This window comes from Hippopotamus amphibius, chromosome 4 (genome assembly GCF_030028045.1).
Source record: "Hippopotamus amphibius kiboko isolate mHipAmp2 chromosome 4, mHipAmp2.hap2, whole genome shotgun sequence".
In the NCBI taxonomy this organism is placed as follows: domain Eukaryota; kingdom Metazoa; phylum Chordata; class Mammalia; order Artiodactyla; family Hippopotamidae; genus Hippopotamus; species Hippopotamus amphibius.
In genome coordinates, this window is record NC_080189.1 from 34,303,646 (window position 1) to 34,328,962 (window position 25,317).

General features: G+C 36.8%; 1 protein-coding gene across 3 annotated transcripts in view; it reads right to left on the reverse strand.

The window, feature by feature from the left end:
- The window catches only part of MET (MET proto-oncogene, receptor tyrosine kinase), a 114,709-nt gene that overhangs the window by 67,103 nt on the left and 22,289 nt on the right, over positions 1-25,317 (reverse strand). For 2 of the 3 annotated variants that reach the window (XM_057731236.1, XM_057731235.1), the window contains exon 2: positions 19,416-20,632. The exons of the other annotated variant lie outside the window; for it this stretch is intronic. In XM_057731236.1, coding sequence (XP_057587219.1) covers positions 19,416-20,618 — 1,203 coding nt within the window. In that variant the 5' untranslated portion in view covers positions 20,619-20,632. The remainder of the gene's footprint in view (positions 1-19,415; positions 20,633-25,317) is intronic. 3 annotated transcript variants of the gene reach the window in all.

Sequence of the window (25,317 nt, forward strand, 5' to 3'; positions counted from 1 at the left end):
GTCACCCTCTCCCTAAGGCTGAGGTCTCAGCCATCTTTAACTCTTCCTCTTCCTTTATTATTTATACCCACCTATCAACACAAACATTTTTCTACTGAATGAAAGGAAACCTCATACTTAGTCTCCTATAATCTGATCTCCTTGATTCCATAATTTCCTTCCTCAAGTTCACTTCTTAGTCATGTCCAGTGGTAACCAAGCAAGCCTAGTAGAGAGAGCATGGGTTCAGGGATGACCCTGCCCTTACTGTCTGTGTGAACTTAGAGAGGATACTTAGATTTCCAAGCCTCAGTTCTTCACTTGTAAAATGGAAAAACACATACCTATCTAATAGAATTGTTTCGAGGTTTAAATGAAATGAATCCAGTGCCAGCAGTATCTTAAATGGTCACTTCCTTCTTTCATTCAAAAATATTTACTAAGGCCTGTAGTAGGGTGATAGAGTTCCCCTCAAAGTCATATAACTACCTGGAACCTCAAAATGTGACCTTATTTCGAAATAGGCTCTTTCCAAGTAATTAGTTAAGAATCTTGAGATGAAATTGTCCTGGATTTAGTGTGAACCCTAAGTCCAATGTCTGGTGTCTTCCCAAGAAAAGGACAGCACACAGAGAGATACACAGGGAAGATGGCTATGTGAAGACAAAAGCAGATTTTGGAGTTATGCCTCTACAACCTAAGGAATCCCTAGGACCACCAGAACTGTGAGAGGCAAGGAAGGATTCTTCCCCAGAATCTTTAGAGGGAGCATGACCTTGACCAACATCTTGATTTCAGACTCCTGGCCTCCAGAACGATGTGAGAATAAATTTTTGTTGTTTTAAACCACCAAGTTTGTGGTCATTTGTTGTGGCAGCTCTAGGAAACTAATTCAAAATCATACCATGATACCCTTCCGGATATTGGAAGAATACAGAAGCAAACAAAAAAGGGCTAAGTCTATGCCCTTGTGCTTAATAACTTACATAGTTATTATTATTGTTGTTGGTGGTGGTTGGTCTAATGAGTCTTCATAATGCCTAGAAGTACAAAGTCCAAAATTCTAATTATTTACATTAAGAAGCCTGTAAAATGGAAACACTCATACTTATTTAATAGAATTATTTATAGATAGTAAGGTCAGACTTATTATCTGTCCACTATTATTTTTCATTATTCTCTAAAGCAAGGGTTGGCATCCTTTTTTTTTTGTAAAGGGCCAGGGAGTAAAAAATCTTGGCTTTTGAGAGCCACTGGGTCCCTGTAGCATGTTTTAGTTTAGTCTGTGTTTTCTTAAAAAACCTTTTAAAAATGTAAAAAACATTCTTAATTTGCCGGGTGTACAAAAACAGGTCAGAGTTTGCCAACCCTAGCAAATGCTTCTACTATAGCCCAGCCTGTTCCCTCAAAATCCCTTGAAGGCACTGTGCACACAGGGAGAGAAGAGGCACACACACAAAATAGCTAACTAATTATTCAGAGTGCATTATAAAGAACATTGTTGATAGATAAGTTCTGAAAACATTGGTGCAGGTAGTAGATGCTATAAGATTAAATAAGAAGAAAGATCAGAAAGAGAAATTAAGGAAACAATCCCATTCACCATTGCAACAAAAAGAATAAAGTACCTAGGAATAAACCTAACCAAGGAGGTAAAAGACCTGTACTTAGAAAACTATAAGACACTAATGAAAGAAATCAAAGACGACACAAACAGATGGAGGGACATACCATGTTCTTGGATTGGAAGAATCAATATTGTGAAAATGACTATACTACCCAAAGCAATTTACAGATTAAATGCAATCCCTTTCAAATTACCAATGGCGTTTTTCACAGAATTAGAACAAGAAATTTTACGATTTGTATGGAAACGCAAAAGACCCCAAATAGCCAAAGCAATCTTGAGAAGGAAAGATGGAGTTGGTGGAATCAGGCTTCCTGACTTCAGGCTATACTACAAGGCTACAGTGATCAAGACAGGATGGTACTGGCACAAAAATAGAAAGGAAGATCAATGGAACAGGAGAGAAAGCCCAGAGATAAACTATGGTCAACTAATCTATGAGAAAGGAGGCAAGGATATACAATGGAGAAAAGGCAGCCTCTTCAATAAGTGGTGCTGGGAAAACTGGACAGCTACATGAAAAAGAATGAAATGAGAACACTCCCTAACACCATACACAAAAATAAACTCAAAATGGATTAAAGACCTAAATGTAAGGCCAGACACTATAAAACTCTTAGAGGAAAACATAGAAAGAACACTCTCCGATGTAAATAACAGCAAGATCTTTTTTGATCCACCCCCTAGAGTAATGGAAATAAAAACAAAAATAAATAAGTGGGACCTAATGAAACTTCAAAGCTTCTGCACAGCAAAGGAAACTATAAGCAAGATGAAAAGACAACACTCAGAATGGGAAAAAATATTTGCAAACGAATCAACAAAGGATTAATCTCCAAAATATATAAACAGTTCATCCAGCTCAATATCAAAAAAACAAACAACCCAATCAAAAAATGGGCAGAAGACCTAAACAGACATTTCTCCAAAGAAGACATATGGGTGGCCAAGAGGCACATGAAAAGCTGCTCAACATCACTAATTATTAGAGAAATGGAAATCAAAACTACAATGAGGGACTTCCTAGGTGGCACAGTCGTTAAGAATCTGCCTGCCAATGCAGGGGACACAGGTTCAAGTCCTGCTCTGGGAAGATTCCACATGCCATGGAGCAATTAAGCCCGTGCACCACAACTATTGAGCCTGTGCTCTAGAGCCTGTGAGCCACAAATATTGAACCCATGTGCCGCAACTACTGAAGCCCACGTGCCTAGAGCCCATGCTCTACAACAAGAGAAGCCACTACAATGAGGAGCCTGTGCACCACAATGAAGAGTAGCCCCCGCTTGCTGCAACTAGAGAAAGCCTGTGTGCAGCAATGAAGACCCAACACAGCCAATAAATAAATAAATTAAATAAATAATAAAAAAAAAGTATGCTGTTAAAAAAAGAAAAAAAAAAAACAAACAAAAACTACAATGAGGTATTACCTCATACCAGGTTACACTGTTGGTGGGAATGTAAATTGACACAGCCACTATGGAGAACAGCAAGGAGCTTCCTTGCAAAACTAAAAATAGAGTTACCATATGACCCAGCAATCCCACTACTGGGCATATACCCAGAGAACACCATAATTCAAAAAGACACATGCACTCCAATGTACGCTGTAGCACCATTTACAATAGCCAGGACATGGAAGCAACCTAAATGTCCATCAACAGATGAATGGATAAAAAAGATGTGGTACATATATACAATGGAATATTACTCAGCTGTAAAATGGAATGAAACTGGGACATTTGTAGAGACATGGATGGACCTAGAGACTGTCATACAGAGTGAAGTGAGGCAGAAAGAGAAAAACAAATATCGTATATTAACACATATATGTGGAATATAGAAAAATGGTACAAATCAGCCTGTTTGCAAGGCAGAAATAGAGACACAGATGTAGAGAACAAATATATGGACACCAAGTGGGGAAAGCAGGGAGGGTTGGGGGGGAATGAATTGGGAGATTGGGATACCAAATGTACACTCTAAATATTTGCAGTTTATTGTATGTTAACTGTATCTCAATAAAAGTCCTAAAAAAAAAAAAAGATTAAATAAGGATGAGATCAGAGTCGGCTTAAACAGCTGGAGAAGGCTCATGGCAGAGGCCAGAGTTGAGCCTGGTCTTGATAGAAGCTGGATTAGTGAAAAAGGAAGAGAGAAATACTTGGAGCAAAATATATTTTATGTGTATGTGTGTATGGATATATATACATGTGTGTACAAATGCATTTATAAATAAATTATATCTATATCTATCCATTCTCCTTTTGAGAAATCCTCAAGATTCAAATTCTCAGAATTCTACAATGATAGGGGCTTTGGAATTCTAAATGTTAAAACTTTAGCTTCTTTATCATCATTTCCTAAGGTGAATCAGATCTAAAACAGACCAAGTCCATGTGGTTTTAGTTAGCAGCCTTCACACTGCCCTTCAATCACATTCAGGAGTGACAGAGTGATTCATAAAGAAAGTTGTTCCAAGTAAGGCAGATTTTAATGCTTAGTGTATAGAGTTCTTCTGCTTTTCTTTATTTAGTTAACAGAAAAAATTTAATGTACTTACTCACAGAAGTACAAGAGATATTCAAAAGACAGAACACCAGTTACCCTGCACTAACCAACAAAACAGAAGCAATTCCTCCTGTAGAGTGTAAGAGCCATGGTCTGTTTATGTGTCTAAGAGTGTCATGCTCAATAGAAACAGGCTGATGAATGTCTTAGTGGAGGGCCAGGAGAGGTGAAAGATGGATGAAACCAGAGTCTTTCAATTGTGCCTCAATATGCTGTTTAAACCCATGACTGTACTCTAGCCTGCCATCACTGTCATCATCTCTTATCCTTCCTTTCCATCTTATCACTGTGCAGTGAGACTCTTCACTCCTCTTCTCCACTTGTTCCTGCCCAGACTGTTTATCAGAAACCTCAATCTGTGGGTCACCCTTCTCACTGACCAAGGTCCCTGAAGCTCTTACCAAAGTCTCTTCTAATCTTAATGCAGCTACATCAAGGCCAAGCTCAAGAAAGTTTCTCTCTGTACCAAGCAGGTACTTAGTGCCTATGAAGTGGTGCCATTGTGGAGTCTATTTCTGTGGCCACAGTAAGGATGATATAGAAAGACTTTCAGGCTCAACTTCTTTTCCTTAGCCTGTACATCACTTTCAACTTGAAAACATAGATTGGTGGTCAGTAGTGAAAATCTATGGATTCCAAAAGCAAACTTCACGGGAGGGCCCTTCTACTGGTACCACTGCTTAAGCAATGACCACCAGAAGGCATTGCCTAAAGTCCCTCATACAGACCATGTCACCCACTCAAAGGGAAAGCTCTGTTGAAAGGCTTGAAAAAGCCGTAAAGAGCATAGAAGTTACTCTGTCTTTCTCTTTTTAATGGCTTTAATTGTATTATTCCAATTTTGATTAAGTACGAAGCTCTGGAATTTCTGTCTATTCATTGTCAGAATCTTCATCTTTTCTCCTTTCATTTTTCTCCTTTTGTACTTTGATTCATCTTCTTCCCAACCTGGTGGATGGAAGAGACTGTGTGTGAGTATGAATGTGTGTGTGTGTGTGTGTGTGTGTTTGTGTATAAGGAAGGGACATAGGTAATGGTGAAAGGAACTTTCTACAATTTCTTCAGTGCTCTTTAATTCTTGCAAAGTTCCTAATTCTATAAATTAGTTTTCAGGAATTTGAGGGAGAGAAAGAAAAATTTTATCTAAAGTTATTTTTTTACTAATCAGCATTTTATTACACTATTTGAAATATGAGGCTTTGTCATAACTAATTGCTCTTTTGATAAATACATATTTTGTTCAAGCTGTTTTGTTAGGTACTGGAGGTATGGAGATAAAAGCTATAGTCCATATCTTCAAGGGGCTAACGAAGGACCAGTGAACATATTATCAACACTACAAAGTATGGTAAAGAATATGGTAGAAATACACAAAGGGTGCTACTGGAGTACACAGGACAGGCAGCTTATCCAGAATGAGGAGTTAGGAGAAAGCTAGAGATTTTCTGGGGAAGGAAATGCCTTCATGGAGTTGTAAAAAAATAGGGAGAAAATGTTAACCTGACAAAATGAGTGTTAAAGGGAATTTGAGGTAGGTGAAATAATATGTGTTAAGGCAGGGTTGTGAGAGAGACTGATGGATTCTGGGAACTAGAAGTATGATAGGTTGATACATATCCAATAAGGGGTTAATATCCAAAATATACAAGGAGCTCATATAAGTCAATAGCAAAACAAAACACAATTAAAAAATGGGCAAAGAACATGAATTGACATTTTTCAAAAAAAAGACACAGAAATGGCCAACAGGAACATGAAAAACTGCTCAACATCATTAATCGTCAGGGAAATGCAAATTAAAACCGCAATGAGATATCACCTCATATAGATTAGGATGGCTATTACTGAAATGCAAGAGATAACAAGTACTTGTTAGAATGTGAAGATAAGGGAAAACTTGTACACTTTTTGTAGGAATGTAAACTGGTACAGCCAGTAAATAGTGTGAAGGCTCCTCAAGAAATTAAAAACAGAACTACTATATGAGCCGGCAACCCCACTTTGGAGTATATATATCCAAAGAAAACGATGCCATTATCTCTAAGAGGTACTTCTGTGTTCATTGCAGAACTATTCACAAAAGCCAAGACATGGAAACAACCTAAGTGTCCATCAGTGGATGAACAGATCAAGAAGATGTGGTATATATGTATATATATATATACAATGGAATATTATTCAGTCTTAAAAAAGAAGAAAATCCTGTCATTTGTGACAATATGGATGAACCTGGAGGGTACTGTGCTAAGTGGAATAAGCCAAAGAAAAACAAATATTGCATGATATCACTTACACGTGGAATCAAAAAGAAGTTAGATTCATAGAAACAGAGAGTATAAAAGTGGTTGCAGGGTACAAACTTCCAATTAAAAGATAAATAAGGTCTAAGGATCTAATGTATAACATGGTGACTACAGTTGATAACACTATATTGTATAACTGAAATTTGCTAAGAGAGTAGAAAAAAGAAAAAAAAAAAAAAAGAAAGAGTAAGGATGAGAAAAAAAGAAGAAAGTTGAGAGTAGGGTAGGGTAGGGTGGCAATGGTATGCTTGACCCATCTCGTACCAGCTTACAGAGCCAACTGTGAACATTTTTCCTCAATTCTTATTCCATGGCTTTACCTCACTGCTTGAAGTTGGCTAGGTGGGGATATTTACATCATCTAAACTGGTAAACAGTACAAATCAGGGGCTTCTACTCCCCCTGACCCCAGAGTTAAACATCTGCTGGAACACCACTGAGTGTGAGGAAGACCAGGAAATAGCCAGGACCAAGGTAAGAAACTCCTTGAATACCATACTAAAGAGTGTGGATTTTACTCTGAAACCATTGGGGAGCCCTCAAATTATTTTAAGGGATGCAGTTATTATGTACATGGGTTGGCTTTCAAGAAAGATCACTCACTCCATCAGCAGTCTGGGAACAAACAGATTGCCTGGTGACGACATGAAGTCAGGGAGATTTAGTTTTATCCTATTGGTATCATTTTCAACACACTAATGAAACAAAACCTGAATGAAATGATAATATATAATTTTCTGTTTTTGCTTTGTGTATATGCACAAGGAGAGAAGAAGTAAAGATTTTTAAAGTTCACATTTACTATGAATGAGATCAGGTTTTCTTCTGGAGAAGGCATTGAAGAAGCATACTTAATTAGGTCATGCTAATGAAGAAGGCTGAGATAGGTACATGATTTCTTTGGAAATATTATTTCATTATTAAATAGTTGTTGTTAGTTGCACTCAAACCAGCAGCTGGTTATGGTACTTAAGAAGGTCTTAAATAAGGCTAGTGCACATAATGAGAATGTCAACATGGGTTAATGAATGAGAGAGGTTGTGTAACTATTACTTAATCCCAATTGATAGTTTCCTGAACCACTGGGGAACTGAGTTGAGGTTGATAGACAAGAATAAGGTTAGAAGGAAACAGAGCATTAAACAAACAACAGTTCAGTGTGACTTGTGATTTACCTGGAATTTAGAAAGCCTTGCTAGTAGCAAAAAAAGTAAAACGAAGCGATGTCAACATTGTTATTAAAATAATTGTCCAGCCATTCACTGGAACAGAGATTTTATTATATATTGGCAGCGAAAATAGAAAATTTGACTGTTTCTTAACTATTTCTTGAATATCCAGCATACAGAGTATTAAATAAGGCATTGGGAGCTATAACAGCTGGTTCTGAGGGCCCAGAGAGGGCAGGGAAAGCTTTAATATCTAAAGCTCACACAAATAATTAATATTTACTAAATTAATAAATACTTATTAAATTTACTTAAAATTTAGGTGTTTACTTTTCAAATCTTTAATAATCCTCCATTTTTTCATGATTTCATCTTCATTCAGTTGGGTTGTTATCACCAGGGTCATGATACTGAATATCATACAGTTTACACCATGGCTACCCTAGATCCTGTAGTAACTTGGAGTTTTTTGTTTTGTTTGTTTTTTAAATAAAAAACTTCTGTTAGGTGTGGTAAAGTCCTGGTGTATATTTTTCTAGGGTCTATAACTGTACCACAAAAGGTGAACTTCAAATTTTCAATACTGAGGTGAATGTTTTCCTGTGCAGAATCCACTAAAAACAAATGGAGGTAGGATAGGAAGCATGAGGGCAATTACTGTACCATCATACCACACACCCAGGATCATAAAAAGCACTGTTTGCCTAAAAACCTGAAATTCCTGCTTATGTTTTCATAAGCATTTGATTCTAAAAAACTATCTAGATAAGAAAATACCATAATCGTCAAAATTTACCATACCATATCATTTTCAAAGCAGGCACATATTTTAGTCCTCTTTTTACATGTCAAAACCCTGTACTTTGACCTTTCAATGTTAATTACAATACCTACTACTTACATATTACCTACATATTACTCATCATTTTGCAAACACTGACTAGTATCCCTATTACTGGGCTAGTAACAGAACTGATCTTGTGCTTTGTCTGCCCAATTCTACTTGGAATCGATACTTTTCCTATGACTCTTCTGAAATGAGAGTGTTTAGTTGAGAGTATGAAACATTTTTTTCCACATCAGCTCCAGATAAACCCAATGTAACTTGTGTTTTTCATATTAGAAATACTTCTCGATTACTCTTACTGATATATTTACTGACTTTTGTTTACCATGATGTTGGAGCCACAAATAAGTTTATATTTAATGAATCATCAGGAATACTATATTTTATTATAAAGTCCTCTTCTTTATTAATTTAACTCAATCCCTTAAGTACCAGGATCACCTAACTTGACCTCATATTTGCCTCTGTTATTGCGCTGTAGAACATTTCCAGAGTCTTGGACCATCTCATATTAGTGAATATATGAAGAAAAATAATTTCACCTCCCTATTATCTTTTCTGAGGTTTTGTATAACCCCTACTCACATTGTACTCTTACAAACAATCTCTTACATTCAAGATTCTGGTCACTTTACTGGAAAACAGTCCTCTGCCTGTAATTATAGCCTTCAGGAAGGGGCAAGCCAGTGACCTCTCTAACTTGTAGGCACAGGAATAAGCCCTGAAGATTAAATGCCTCCTATTCCCTCATCTTTTCCCTTGGCAAACTCTACTTCATTCTGGGCCAAACAAATGTGAACAAAGTGAACAGAGAAAAAGGTGAGAATTTCCTTCTACTCTTCATACATATTTTTTGCACCTGCATTTCAAGTCTTTGTGGCTTGTGGAGATGACAAAAACAATGCTTTCTGTGATCCAGTCACAAAAATATATTTGTAGATTTTATCAAGGACTTTTATCCAAATACTGCAGCAAATCAGACAGTCTCTGTTTACTGTGTAAATATATACACATACTTTTTGGAACACAAACTTTTTTGTCAAAATCAACACTACTGTCTATGATCTGCAAAGTATATGCTTAGGTGCAAAGAAGCATGACAAAGTGCCTAAGACCTTAAACTTATGCAGATATTTGCAGGATTAAATATATATAGATAAACATGATTGTAACGAAAGAGAAAGGCAAAATGTGTCTGTAGCTAAAGATGCATTAAAACAGCATAAAGGCAGCACTAACTATAGCACAGGCCCCTGTACATTCAGTAGGTGCTCATGACATCCTCGTGAGTCCGGGAAGCACTTGTCTTTCACTTGGTCCTCTAGGCCACATGATTCTCATGAGAAGGAAATGGTCTAAAATGGATGTAGTTGTGTAGAGGACACAGATGTAGAAAGACAATGAGACTCAGCATCACATTCTCAACTACTTTTACAACTTTGACAGTTTCAAAAGACCTTATTTTCTGTGTTTTCATAATTATATGACTCTTTTTTTTTTTCCATAGGACTTACTGGTAACAGGACATTCCCTTCCATCCCCAAGAAACACAGGTTTTTCTTATGAGTAGGGTCCCAAGTGTTGGCCACAGAAGAAAAAAAGAGGGGAAGAAGAAAGAAACAACTTTGACTGATATAAGAAATCTGTTTTAAAAGAAGGTGATTAAGGTGATAGGCTAGGGACTTCCCTGGTGGCACAGTGGTTAAGAATCCGCGTGCCAATGCAGGGGACACGGGTTCGATCCCTGGTCTGGGAATATCCCACATGCCGGGTGGAGCAACTAAGCCTGTGCACTACAACTACTGAGCTTGCACTCTAGAGCCCGAGAGCCACAACTATTGAGCCCACATGCTGCAACTACTGAGCCCACATGCCGCAACTTCTGAAGCCCGAGTGCCTAGAGCCTGTGCAACAAGAGAAGTCACTGCACTGAAAAGCCTGCACACTGCAACGAAGAGTAGCCCCCGCTCACTGCAACTAGAGAAAGCCCGTGCACAGCAATGAAGACCAAATGCAGCCAATAAAAATGAATAAATAGATAGGCTATGAGAGGCAGTGAAAGTGAGAGCTACCTAAATTATCTCCTTAGCTTCTAAAAATTCACACATTATCTTCTTCATACTAAGAATTACTTAACAAAAAGTGACAGTTTATTTAGAAATCAAAGAAAAGACAAAGTTTGGAAACACTGACTCCTTTTTTATAAAAAGAGAAAGTGTTTAAAAAAAGTTGAATTCTCCAGCACGGTTTTACTTCTTGTGATACATTTTTCTAAGTTTAAAGTAATATGCACTCATAGTCAGAACCCACTTTAAAAAGCTGCTTAAATGCTGCAGCATATAGTTATGACCTTGAGCTTATGATACAGGTAATGACTATTAGTTTATTAAATACTGGTTTTGTACTTGACCATGTAGTAAAGACCTAATTGCTTTTTCTAAAATTTTGAGCTTTATGTAAGTTAACTTCTAGCTTCATGAAAAAGTTAACTTTCACCTCCTCAGGGTGGCCTTTTGTGACTATACTACCAAATTTAGATCTTCTTCCTCATTTGCATTCACAGATGTTTATTTCCCTCGCATTATATTTCATGAATTATCATGATGTATTTGTTTGCTGGTATGACTGATCATTTACTGCCATCTCCTCCTCTAGTAGGTTTGCTTCATAAAGATAAGAACCAGGCCTATCTCACTCCCCATTGTAATACCAGTAAGGCTAGACACTCAGTAAATTTCTGTTGAATTTCTTGTTGAATCTTAGTTGTATGAATAAATCCTTTCCTCTGTCTCTTGCTGAAAATGATGATTATAAGTTTTTGCCCATTTTATGTACTAAATAAAATGGTTAGGCTTCTAGCACTTGGTTTAAACTAATAATATGAAAGAATAAGCATGTAATGTAATTAGCTTAAAATAAATGGAAAATATTGCACATTTATTGTCAAGATAATTTTTAGAGATGTTCGTTTTTGCTATTGACTGCCACTGCATTAGTGCTCGTAATCTGCTTAGTGCATTAGCACTAAATACTATTGATTCACTCAGAGCTAACAGACCAATTTAATCTTTGCATTTTTCCCATTTCCTGAGTAGCACTTCACCTATAGTTTAGTTAGCAGACTGGTTGCTAGATGTAAGTGTTAATCGAATTTCAAATTTAAAATGTCATCAGAAGATTTAGTATCATACAGATTTACATTTTCTGGCACATGGACTCAAATTCTAGCAAATCATAAATAAGCCATATATTTTTAGATGACAACTCAGCCAGTTTAATTTTCATAAAATCAGCTCTAGAAAAGAATGCTTTACAAACCAAAACTGACCTTAATTCATGCCTTTTACCTAGAGCACCATTTGAAATATCACCATTTTAGTGTCCTTTGATTGACGAACGTTTTGGTGATTTACCCAAATCAAACAACTGAGGTCAGACTTTAGTCTGAGTTCAGAATTGTTATTTTTTGTTTTACAGTTATATATTGTTCATAAAACACCTCCCCCTATTAGTGAACATCAGGAATAGTTAAAACAAGCCTTTATATTAGCATGCATTTGTAAGATATTTTTCCATCCTCCTGTTAAAAAACTAGCGAATATTTTTGAAGTATAGAAGGTAGACACACTTCATCTGCCCCACCTTAGCCTAGGTCTAGGGTGAAGTGCAGGAAACCTCTTTTCCAAGGCTTTTACTCAGCATGTCATTCATATGCAAATGAACCTGCCTGGACCATTTTAGTTAGAAAAAGTATATAATTATCAGACTGGAATGTATCCAGGATCCTAGAATCACTTCCCACATTCACTATTATATTTAAAAAACCTGAGTTTTAATGACTTCAAGAGTAGCCGAGCCGTTGGTTTCATTTCCCTGATAAATGACCCCTTTACAGTCCTTCCTGGATGCTGGAGATCTGACTTACAGCACATATCTGGGCACTGAGTCATCCTGGATTCTGGGTGCCCACTGACTCAGTATTTGTGCCAATCTATGAATAAGCAATGGCAGAAATTCCTGGGTCTTCCATCCAAATTCTGACAACTCCTCACTTTTCTTATTAGAGTGAGGAGATACTAATGCAGGGTGGGATGCCATCAGTGAGATAGAAGTCTGAAGTAAGGGTGTAACACCCCAAATTTGATACATTATTTGGAATAAAAAAATCTATTATTACTCAAGAAGGTTAATATTCTTCTCAAAATGCAAGATCCCATATGCTTTTGGAAGTCTCTAATCATGCAGTAGTATGGCAATGAAAGTACATATCAGAGCTGTGGCGTCAAAGTTTTATTAACACTTCAGCTTTTCAAAGACCAGCTTTAAGATTTATTATTTTGCCCGAACCCCTTATTGTTTGCTCCATTAATTTTACCAAGTGAATCTTCATGTAGAAATCAACTACTTAAATAAAACATAGATCACACCACTTGCTTCATGTGGCATAGTTAACTCTTAAATACCGATGCACAGGTGGGAAATACTACCAATTACATCATATATTGCATAATCTACAGGTTAAACCTATTTACATTTTTGGTGACAGTTTCAGCATTAACTGTGTTTCTTTGCTTAGCTTATTAAAACGTCATGTCTTTGATTTTTCATTCTTTCCTAGGGTGTACCTGTGAATAAACTACAAAATGGTTTAAAGAAGGGTTAGCAGGAGGATGAGAAAAAAGCAAACGGCTTTAGTGGCTCATTTTGTACCACGTTTTCTAATACCCCCAGGGTAAGTCCTGTGATTTCAGAGAGTGTTATAAATTCTGGAAAGAGAATAATTTTAAATTCCTCTTAATGAAATAATGCAATATGGCACTTTTCATGGGACGGACAGCATGGAGAATTCAAATAAGTGAATTAGGGAGCAGCGACTCCCTGAGCCTCGGAGACAATAAAGAGTTTCCAGGAGGACAGGAATCAAGTGTAAAATTAATGAATTTTTACTTAGACTTTTTAAAAGTATACTGAATCCTTAGACCTCAAGGATTTTCTTTCTTGCAAGCTTTTGCTTTGGTAGCTATTACATTTGGCATACGGCCAAGATATTTGGTGTTTAGAATCGAAGAATCCTCAATAAACATTTTTCATATAGGATAACGTTCTCTCATTTCGAAGCACAGGAAGTAAAGAAACTTGAAATCTGACTTCACATTTTTCATCCCTAATACAAAATGCATTCTCTTGAGAGTGCTAGACTGTTTAAATAAGACATGCCAAACCAGTATAATTACATGGATGTTATTTGTAACATTGACTCCATATTCCTAATTCAAACGGTGTGGTGTGGGAGATTATAGATATATGGCCTATAAAAGTTATAAATCTTTGTTTATTTTATTAAATATTACAAGACATGCCCTGAGGATGACAGATCAATAATGGTCCTTGTGGTTTCCTGATGGAAGGCTGCAATTATTTTCTTCCATTACAACTCAAATGTAACCCAATTTTACTCATCTATCATCTTTATAATAGTAATAAAGAAACATCACTGTATGTTTTTTTAATGCCTATTCCTATTATCCCTTGTTTGCATCTTGTTTTGATTTTGTTTTCATTCAAAATTGTTCTAATCATTTTGCTTTCTTCCTTTGATGGTTCTGACTGGTGACCTTTTAACTTTGGCACTCTTTGAAACGGAGATGGAAAATTACTACTTTAAGTTTCCTTTATTTTGGGAAGCAGTTGGCTACTCTTTGAATTTGAGTATAAATGATGTTTAAAAACAAGGAAGCTTGGTACAAACAACCTGTGAGGTTGACTTTTTCTAAAACTGCATTATCGGCAAGTTCTTAAATGCATCAAGTAACAAATTACATAAGCATAGTATCGTATAGTGCCACAAGTAGTTAGAATTGAAAGTCAGGGAAAGGAGCACCTTACACCTTTTAGCTTGACTATATAGCACAATTTTGATTCAGCTGTCTTTCTCTTCACCCTCCAAACCACCATCACTCCCACATCTCCTCTTTTTTTTCTTTTGGAACTATTAAGTCTTAAGGAGGACTTACACAAATTAAGCTTTATGGAGGTGGGTCACCCATGACAGTGAGGGAAGTAAAAGACCTTAATGAGTAATGGAACTACAATGTACCTCTATCCAGAAAACAATCTAATAATTTGAATTTGACTTTCTTTACACAAATAATAATACAATAATAGCTGTTATGTATCATGTGCCAAGGACAAAATTAGAGCCTTTTATAAACATTACTGCACTTGTCCACACTATAGTCCTACATGGAGGAAAATGGGTTCAGTGAGTTTAAATAATGCTCTCATGGCCAGGCAGATAGAAAATCATGGGGTACAAGTTTGAACCCAGATCTCTTCAATTTCAGTCTTGTTCCATGAGGCCATGCTGCCTCCCAAACACACATTAGCCTAAAACAACTTTATGGTTATCTTATTGTGCCAGGTACTTTATATTTATTATTCCACATTTTAAAAAAAGCCTGAGAAGAAAGTACTGTTATCTGCATGTTACAAATGAGATTGAAGTTCTAAGAATTAAGTAATGTGGCAGAAGTTACACAGCTGGTATGTAGAAGACCAGGACTTCCAACCCAGTGAGTCTGGCACCAAATTGCATGCTTTTCCCCTTCAATTGATCAATCATTGGTCATTAAGATGACCAAGATATTGGTAAAAATATTTGCTACAAGTCTATTTCTATTCTTTCAAATGCTTATATGTAGAACAAAACTTTGATAATGGAATTGCAAGAAAAAGTATAATGTCATAACTGTACTTCCCGGGTAGGTGAGAGATATTTCAAGGACCCTTTTTCATTTCAATTTTGATTAAAAATCTTTCCAAAATGTATAATTCCACTTCTCTTAGTAAGTATACTATAATTTAGGGAACAGGATCTTTGCTGATTTGAGGACAAAAAGTTCCCTTATTCAATATTGATTCTTATTTGGAAGAAACTGGGCTAATGTGTACTAATTCTAGTTTTTTTCTGGAATAACTGTCATGTTATTAAATCCCTTATATGATTCTGTTGGAGAACCAGTTAATGTGCTTAAAATGCATTTTTAATAGTTTATCCCCAAGTAGAAGGTGAGGTTTTTTTATGTCCAAATTTGGGATATACAAAATCTCCAGATTATGTGGCATTTTCTGTTACTTTATTTTGAATAATAATATGCTGTTTAGGGAACACACATTAGCCTAAAACAACTTCAATCAATACTAATTTAGGATGCTTATAGAGGTCGAATGATGACTGGGTAAAAAAGGTGGTAAAGACATTTAAGACTAAAGATTTAATTATTTGTGGGTGCAGAATCTCATAATTCTAAATAATGAGAAATTTAGAATTTCTAGAAATCACCCTGAACAAACCCTTTAGGGCTCACTTTCAAAAGCAACATAGTAAATGGTTATACTGTAAAGATCAAGAAGAACAGCTAATAATCAACACTATATTACATGAATGGATATCTGTGGCTTGGGATAAGTTTCCAGAAACAGCATTATATGTGGAATTGATGAGTTCTGAAGCACAAATAACGAAGAAGTGAAGATGATTTGCTCTGGAAACTATCAGATGACTCAAAAGAGGGTTTTAGTGATGTCATCAATATGAGAAGATGTATATGAAGAGTTTGCACAGATACTTTCATAAGATGTGAGAGTGAAACGAGCAATATAATACGTGATCTAAAATAATTGAGTCAGGTCTGATACACTTGCTGGATCTGTAGAATCTAAAAGACCCTTTCTTGGTCCTCTGCCTGATCCTGTGATAGAGACATGTTTTGCACAGGGTGGAAGCTCAAGGAGGGCCAGAAAATCCCTGCTGCTGCGAATGTGCTCTTGAAGTCCTTGGACGGTTTCTGCTGCAGCTTTCTTAGCTTTGTCCACAGAGCACACAATGGTCCCTCCATAAAGATCTGATTGATTAGACATGTTAATAACAAAACTACAATATATGTATCTATTCACTAAACGTTATGCCAAAATAAAAACTTAGTTCCAAGAAATTGTCAGAAGGGACACCTGGTATCTTTGCCAAGTAAATTTGCCAAGACAAAATGGAGTTCTTGTATTGCTTAGAGTCTTTCCAAACTTATTTGATCTTGTAAATCATTTTGGTTTTGTGTGAGTAACAGCTCTAGGTGCCTTCATTTTAAGATGAAGCTGGGAAATGACTGTATGCTGATTATTGGAACAATCTGAGGTCTTTCTGTGGTGGATATATGAAAACTGAGAACATGGGTAGTTTCATTCTTGGAAGAATTCTGACCTTTACTAACCAGAGAAGATAAACAGGAAAATAAATAGAGGAGATTTGAAGGTATTTGTCTTTATGGAATTTGGCTAGTGTAAAAGTTGGCTTCCCTCATAAAAAGACTATGTTGGCAAGTTCCACCTTGTTTCCCACAAGAATTTTTGCGATGGGAGTGATAATGGTTTCAGGTGTGGTTGGTGCATTTTGGGCATTTTTCCTGGGTGATAAAATTGATCTCAATTTCATTGTGTAATCCTGCCTTTTTGTTCCTCTTGGAACACTAAGAAAGTCAAAGGGGTAGGATAAAGTTCAGCTATGTTTTGAGAATTTCTAGAATTGATAAATACTTTTACATCTAGGGGCTGAAATGTACAAAATAAAACAGTGAGATATGATATCAATATACCCTTGTAAGGTAAAGTCTCTTTAATTTTTAACAGAACAAGATTTAAATAGCAAAGTTGTGTGCTTTAGAGGCTCTGCAAGAATTCCCAACAGACTTTTTAAAACTTGTGTTTCTGAAGCAATTTATTGGTTTCAGGAAAAGTGTTTTCTCTGAAATGCTATTAATACTACACTTTTATGTCCTAATTCCCAGGTTTCTGAAAGCCTTTTTGTTTCCTTTCATTCTTTTGTATTTTCTAGTGAGGAAAAGGGACAGCCTCATGAGCAATCCCACTGCTTCTTACAGATTTTGCAACATATATTAAATGTATTCAGAGAGAAATAAGTCTTAGTTGGGATATATACGTATGTATATTATGTATATTCATAGACTTTGGAGAGGGAAGGAAGGAAGTTATGTCTTTAGTTCACTAAAAGATGGATTCATTTTCTCGGAAGCATTTTTCTAACTTTATAAATAAATTACTTAGAGTTTCCATCTGGAGAAGTATCCTAGACATTTCAGCAAAAGTGAAACAAATGTTTCTGAATTCATATGTCCTTAGTACCCATCTGCAAATTATATACTTTCTTTTATCAAGGACATGTTTAATGTTCTTCCTGCTTGCAATTATAACCTTTACCACTTAGATTGAAAACTGCTAGAGTAAGTGAGATGTAAAATTTCAAAGTCAAATCATCTTTAGAAAAGCTATACAATTTGTTCATCCAGTTATGATCACTAGTGGTCACTATGTTAGGAGGCATAACCAGGTCTGTATGTTCAAATCTGGGTCCCCACCAAGAAAGCCCAAGGCCACAATGGACACCCAATTTGATGCTCTTCCTCTAGCACCAAATGATCTGATGACTAGCAGGATAAATTTTCTGGGTATAGCTGGTAGCCTTTACTATACATAAATCAAAGCAAAAAAGAATTTCCCTAACAATTCCTGTGAAAATATCATTCCATGTAAGTACAAACAAATCATCAATCAAAAATATTTGTATCTATAAATATCAAATGCCAACCAGGTAAAAAGCACCAAATTAGAACTTGGTAGACACATGCCCATTCAAGCACAAAGTTCATGTATGGAAGTTAAGATCCAAAGGAAGGATTTGACAGCAAAAATTTCCTCTGTAGTTTTCTAATTTATTCAGAGAAGTGTATTAGTGTGCTTAAAATATTTAATTTATCAACATTTTAGAACAGATTTTTTTGTTTGTTTTTGTTAAGTTTCTTTAAGTAATGCCAAGAATATAGACTGTTCATTCATGCATCAGTGAGTGAATGGGACCTCATTAAAAAAAAAGCCTACAAAACCTACAAATTAAGCATCTTATTCTAAATGTTGTAAAAACTGCATGGCATCTCAATAATTGTTTTACAGGAATTGCTGTTGTGTTAAACTTTATGTACATCTGACCAGAACTACTAAAGCCAATATGAGAAATAAGGTTAATAATCTGAAAAATGTTGGCAAACAAGCAAATCCAAATTGTAAACATATTTTATATTTTTTTAGTTATCACATTAACTTTTTTTCAAGTTATGATTCTAACTTTTTTTTAAGCTCTTTATTGGAATATAATTGCTTTACACTCTTGTACAAGCTTTTGAGGTACACCAAAGTGGATCAGCTGTATTTAGACATATATCCCCATATCCCCTCCCTCCTGCGACTCCCTCCCACCCTCCCTGTCCCGGCCCTCTAAGGCATCACCCATCATCGAGTTGATCTCCCTTTGTTATACAGCAACTTCCCACGAGCTATGTATTTTACAGTTGGTAGTATAAATATGTCTATGCTACTCTCTTACTTCATCCCTGCTTCCCCTTTGCACCCTCCCACCCCGGCAACCCATGTCCTCCAGTCCATTCTCTGCATCTGCATCCTTATTCTTGCCCTGTCATTGGGTTCATCAGTACCATTTTTTTTTTCAGATTCTGTATATATGAGTTAGCATACAGTATTTGTTTTTCTCTTTCTGACTTACTTCACTCTGTATGACAGATTCTAGGTCTATCCACCTCATGACATATAGCTCAATTTCATTCCTTTTTATGGCTGAGTAATATTCCATTGTATATATGTGCCACATCTTCTTTATCTATTCATATGATTCTAATTTTAAATGAAGATTCAATTTCTAAATTTTCTTGGAATTTGCAAATATTTGGATAAAGACCACTTACCAAGCACCAAAAGCCCTTGATAGTCTCTTCTAGACTGATACCTATTCTGACTCGTACCTCATAATCTGTAAGTAGGGAACCTGTATGACTTACCCTATTGAAGCAGTGCTCGTGGTTGGGGCCATAAAAATGCTGGAGACATCTCACATTGTTTTTGTTGACGATCTTGTTGAAGAACTCATTGACATATTTGACAGGGAACGCACAGACAGCAGAGCGATTCAGCGGTTCAGCAGAATCTGGCTTGCTTTGTGCAAACACCCCGTAGAGAATGTCATCATTCAGGTTAGCACCTATTTGCTTAGCGAGCTGGGTCCCAGGCTTACTGACATATGCAGCTTGGAGAATATTAAACACTTCTTCTCTTGTGGATCTCTTTCTTCTCTTCTCTGTTAGAATACACTCCAGAGGCATTTCCATGTATGAATGCAAACCAGAGTCTACGGAACAGAATCTGATTATTCTTGTGTGAAAAGTCTGAGCATCTAGAGTTTCCCGCTGGACTGTCAAAAAGTAAATAAAGTGGTTGCTCTCAAAGGCATGAACATACTTAATGGGGTAGGAATCTCGGAACTCAGGTAGAACATCAATATAGGATTGGTCTGTCAAAAATTTAAAACCATCTTGCGTTTCCTTTAGCCTTCTCACTGATATCGAATGCAATGAATGATCTGGAAGGTAAGAAGAATTTATGGAATTACCCACGAAGAAGTTGATGAATCGATCCTTTTCAGACAGGAGGACTTTGGTTCCCAGGGCACTCACCACACAGTCAGGACACTGGCTGGGCTCTTCGTCTGCCTGTGGGGAGTACATGCAATGAACCTCTGACTGTATGTCAGCAGTATTGTAGGGTGGAAGGACGTGTCGCTGGCAGGTCCCCCTGTGGACACTGCCACAGCTAATGAGTTGGTCATCATAGTACGTGTCCACAAGCAGAGCCATGTTGATGTTATCTTTCCAAATGCCACCTGATAAATTGGCTTTGTGGCTGCAGTCCTGACATGGGAAACAATCTGGGTGTTCCAGCACAGGCCCAGTCTTGTACTCAGCAACTTTCTGAAGGTCTTTGTCATTTAAAACGTAAAGGTAGTTAATGGCACCAAGGTAAATATGATGCTTGTGCAAAATGACATTCTGAATGGGTGTTTCTGCCGTGAAGTTAGGAAGCTGATACTGCATGTTCACATTCATCTTGGACTTTACTAGTGCCTCTTTACACTCCCCATTGCTCTTCTGCACCAAGGTAAACAGAAGCACAAGGATGCCAGGTGCAAGCACAGCAGGGGCCCTCATGGTGAGAATTTTATCTGCCAAAACATGTTCAAGGGGAGAGCAGTTTAGAAACTGCATTAGAAACAAAGAAGAAGAAACTGAAAGAACTACACCAGTTAAACTATTAGAAACAAAGCTTCCTAACTGGAATTTTTACATTGAGTTAAAACAAAAAACTCTAGCTGGTTTCACATAAAGATGCATTGTGCAGTTGGACATGACTCTACATAGTTTAATTTTAGAACTCAAGCCATGAACAAGTAATTTTAGAGAACCATTATGAGATGCAAACAATGTTCTGTATTAAGAACGATACAGCAACTAGGTTAGACTCATTCAGCAGTGAAGTCAGAAAAATAGCACACTTCTTTCTTAACCCCTTGCTAGTTGTTTAATGTGGTTTAATATCTGTGGTTAATGACTAGGTTGATATTTAAACTTTCTCAGTTAGTCAAGTAGGGGAATTGTGGTTCAGATTCATTTATTCTACAAATCACAGCAGGCATTGTTTCCTTGGGAGCATGGAGAATTACTAGGCTAAATTTAGCTTCCTTTTGGAAGAAAACAATCATAAATTCTAGAAGCAATATGATCACATGCTGTTTATAGGATTTTGTGTGCAGAGGAAAGGTATGGTTATAATTTGGCCATAACTGACCTATTGTTTTGGATAGACAAATGCTTAACTTAAGATCACTGGGAATGTAAGATCACTGGGAATGTAAAAACAGCAAGCTAAAAATGTATAAAATAAAACATAATCTTTAGGACTAAAGTCCTAGAATTATTTCTCAGGGAAAAACAACATATTGTTCATTAGCAAGTCAAAAGCTATTTAGTTAAAAGAACGTTATTTTAACATTCCATTGTATGCACATGGACAGTATTTCCACTAGGAAGCATGAGTGGATTTGTTTTTCAGGTTTTAAAAACTTAAGGTGCACAAATTATAAACACTGTGAGTTCTACTTATAATAGCTATAGGTAGGACTGGAAAAGAGAGGCCTTAGAACGTCCAAATAGTTATTACTTTAAAAAAAATGCATAATTTTGACATGACAAAGGGAGCTTCTAAAAACATACTGGGCATTGTAACTATGCCAAAAACTAACTCTAGGTCCACAAAACACAACAGAATTCACCATGCGTGGCTCTGTGCTTACACTATGAGAAATGGGACATGGCACTTACCCTTTAGTGAACTTACAATGAGGTTGAGAGATAATACACATAGGCACATTACTATAATACATGGTATTATAATTTCCTGTATAGCAAAAACCAAAAGCTCAAAGCATCAACAGGGAAGGCATGGCCTGTACTTAGGATTATTATGATCATGAGAAATATGAACAAGTCCAATACACTTTAGGTCCAGGAGACAAGGAAAATACCTGTTTGGCTCATCACTCTATCTCAAGGACTTGACATAGAGCCTAGAACAAAGTAGGTGCTCAATAAATATATGTTGAGTAAATGAGTGAATAAAAATTAAACAGTATGTTCAAAGTCACATAACAGATAAGTGTAGTGGCCAGAACTCAAACCCAAATCTTATTGACTCCAAAGTCAAAGATATTTTTACCCTACCAAATTGATAGGAGTTATAGGCATCATTTAAGAGGTAATAAAAAGTCATCGAAGGGTTTTGAGCTGAAGAGTTATATAAGCAAGGTTTTACTCTAGAAAGATTGATCTGGAAGCAAAGCGGCTTACAGCAGGGAGAAGCTGGCAATGGGAAGAGCGGATGACAGGCATTAGAGCCCATCACCAGGTAATAAGGCCAGAACCAAGATGGTGACCCCAAGAATAGAAAGGAAGAGATGGAAGAGAGATATATTTGAATAAATAAGATCTGACACCTAAATTGGTGGAGCACAAAAGAGAAAGTAAAGATAAGCAGTGTCATCTGGGAAAAAGTGGAACAAGTTACAAGACTAGGGTAGTCAGCAGGAGGAAGTCAGGCTAAAGATCAAGGAATATGATAAGTTGATTTTAAACATGTTGAGTTTGATGTGTTACTGAGAAATGACTGAAAATATTCTACTACAGGGATGACTAGTAGGTTTTACATTGTTCGCCAGGAAGCAGGTGTCTGGAGTAAGTGAAGAATGAAGATTCCAAGCATCTGTGCCAAGCGATAGAGGAGAATAATGAGAAGGATTTTGAGAAGTCTGTTCTTACTGGGAAAGTGGCAGAATTGGTCTTGGGTGAGGCAATATCCATCTTAGATGAGACAGAGGCAAGTAGAAGCATGAGTGCCAAGTATATGCCATCTCTGCATTAGAAAGAACGAAACTTCAGAACTTGATCTTAGTGGGGTAATTGGGATTCTAGTTGGAATAGAAATAAACTTTGCATGTTATCTGAACAGAGGTGATGGTTAAAACCAAGAATGAGTATGTTGATGGAGGGACAAGGTGAAGGAAGAGAAGACAAATGAACCAGATCTTGGGGAATATGCACATTGGAGAAACTAGTGAAGGAATCAAGGAAGGTAAGTTAGTTCAGGGAGGCAGCAAGAGAGCCCATATTGCACTGTGTCACAAAAGGCAGGTGAGGGGCTCACGAAGGTGGATGTAATCCACATAAAACCTCCTTGTTGACCTTCACAAGAGTAGTTTGAGTAGATTTAACAGTGGTATCAGACGCTAAATTGCAAGGGAATGTGTGATGAGGAAGTAGAATGTTTGTCAAAGGAAGGACAAGCAGAAGGCAATAGCAGGGTAGAGAGAACTTTAAATTGCAGGAAAGATACATGCTTATTTGTAGGTCTCTTTTTCTTCTACTAACATTTGTTGAGTATCTACTAAAGGCCAGGCACTGTGGTAGGTGCTGGGAACTCAGAAACATGGTACCTTCCTGGGAAGCTCACAGTCATTTGGTGGAGGCAATGGGTTGACAGAAATTATGGGAGTGTGTAGGAAGGTCAGCCAACCAGACTGGAAATGATGCTAGAGCTGAGTCTTGAAGGAGGATTAGGAATGGAAATTCCTAGTGGAAGAGCAGTTTGTGCAAAGATATAGTGGCAGGAAAGAACATATGACACAATCAGGAGAAATGCAAGTAGTTGAGTCTAGAGAAGTGGGGAAAACAAAAAGGGCAAATGAGGGAGATAAAAATCGTCCAATCAACATTCCAAGGGATCAAAAAGAGGCATTTCCAAGAGTCCTGAAACAGAAGAGAAGTCACCCTTTCTGAGACAGCATGAGAGGATGAGAAGTCAGATAAAGACATAGGGACATTTAAGGAGTTTAGGGCATATGATTTCAATGTTCTAAAAATAAATTAGGGTATATGACCATCTGCTGAAATTTATAGTTACAGAGGAGTGACAAGGGACTTCAGGGTGAAGGAGGAGGTTTAGAATATCTACAGCAGGGCATGCAATCTGAGGACAGCAAGAAATGAAAGAAAGGATTGTACAGTAGCTTTGAGGGCTTCCTGAAGATAAGACACAGTGTCTATGACTTCCTCTTCACATTCATGAGATACGGAAGAAACCCAAGAAAGAATGTCAAGGACACAATGATTTTCAGGCATCTGATTGGGGATATAGGCTTCAAAATTATAGTTGGACCAGAGGGCAAGGCAGAGCTTCAATGAGGTATAAACCATATAATAATAAAATTAACAATAACATGCACTGAGTGCTTACCACTTGCCAGGCATTCTGCTAAACTCTCTGATATATTCTTCATAAACACCCTGTGGAGTAGGAAGTAGTATTATTCTCCATTTCTAGATGAGCAAACTTGCCAAAAGTCACATAGTTAGAACCAGATTGAATCTCACGTCTGACTGACAGGAGTCTGTCCGGGCTGTTGAATGCTTCACCAATGCTGAGGCAGCTTCCTGAGCTAAGAGGGAGAGTGCACTGGAGTAGAAGTCAGACAGAGCTCTGGTTCTGGCCCTTTCCCTCTCTAGCTGTGTGACTTTAGGCAATTCATTCACCTCTGAGTCCCAGGGTCCAAAAGCCTTACATGACCGCTTTAAGTATCAAAAAGAGATCTTACCTTTGAAAGTACTGTGTTTGTTACATAGTGTATATAGTGTGTGTTTATATATATACACACATATATAACTATATGATTGTTACATATGTATATATATATACACATAAATTTGCTGTTTTTTGTATATGTGTCTCACTATTTTGAGGTATACTAAAAATTTTTGGCTCTGGTGGAGGGAATATCAAGGAGTAGAAAAAAAGGATTTGGGACAAGCGGTTCTATTAGAAGACAAATACAAACTCCAAACAAACCCCAAACATGTGTCTAAACCTTCTAAAATATATTATGTGGAAAAATTAAATGCACTTCTCAAAATGGTATCAGTGTTTCTTCTGAATTGAGAACATTAGCCTAATACATAATTTATCACTGTATTTTCTCTAGGAAAAATAATAAGGAAATAAATGACCTATCACAGCCAAAAGGAAAAAAAAAAGCATTACAACCAATTTGCATCTTACTTGACATCCATCAATGCAGTGTAGAGTGAGAGTGACTTTTTTCTTCTAGGCTTTTTGAGAGAGCCTCCAAAATGATCTTAAAAAAATCTGAGGTATTATGTTTAAAAAAATAAGGTTAATATCTTAAGTCTTTCATGGTACAGTAAGTCCCCTATATACGAACAAGTTCCCATTCCGAGTGTGCATTCGTAAGTCCAATTTGTTCATTTAAGTCCAACAAAGTTAGCCTAGGTACCCAACTAA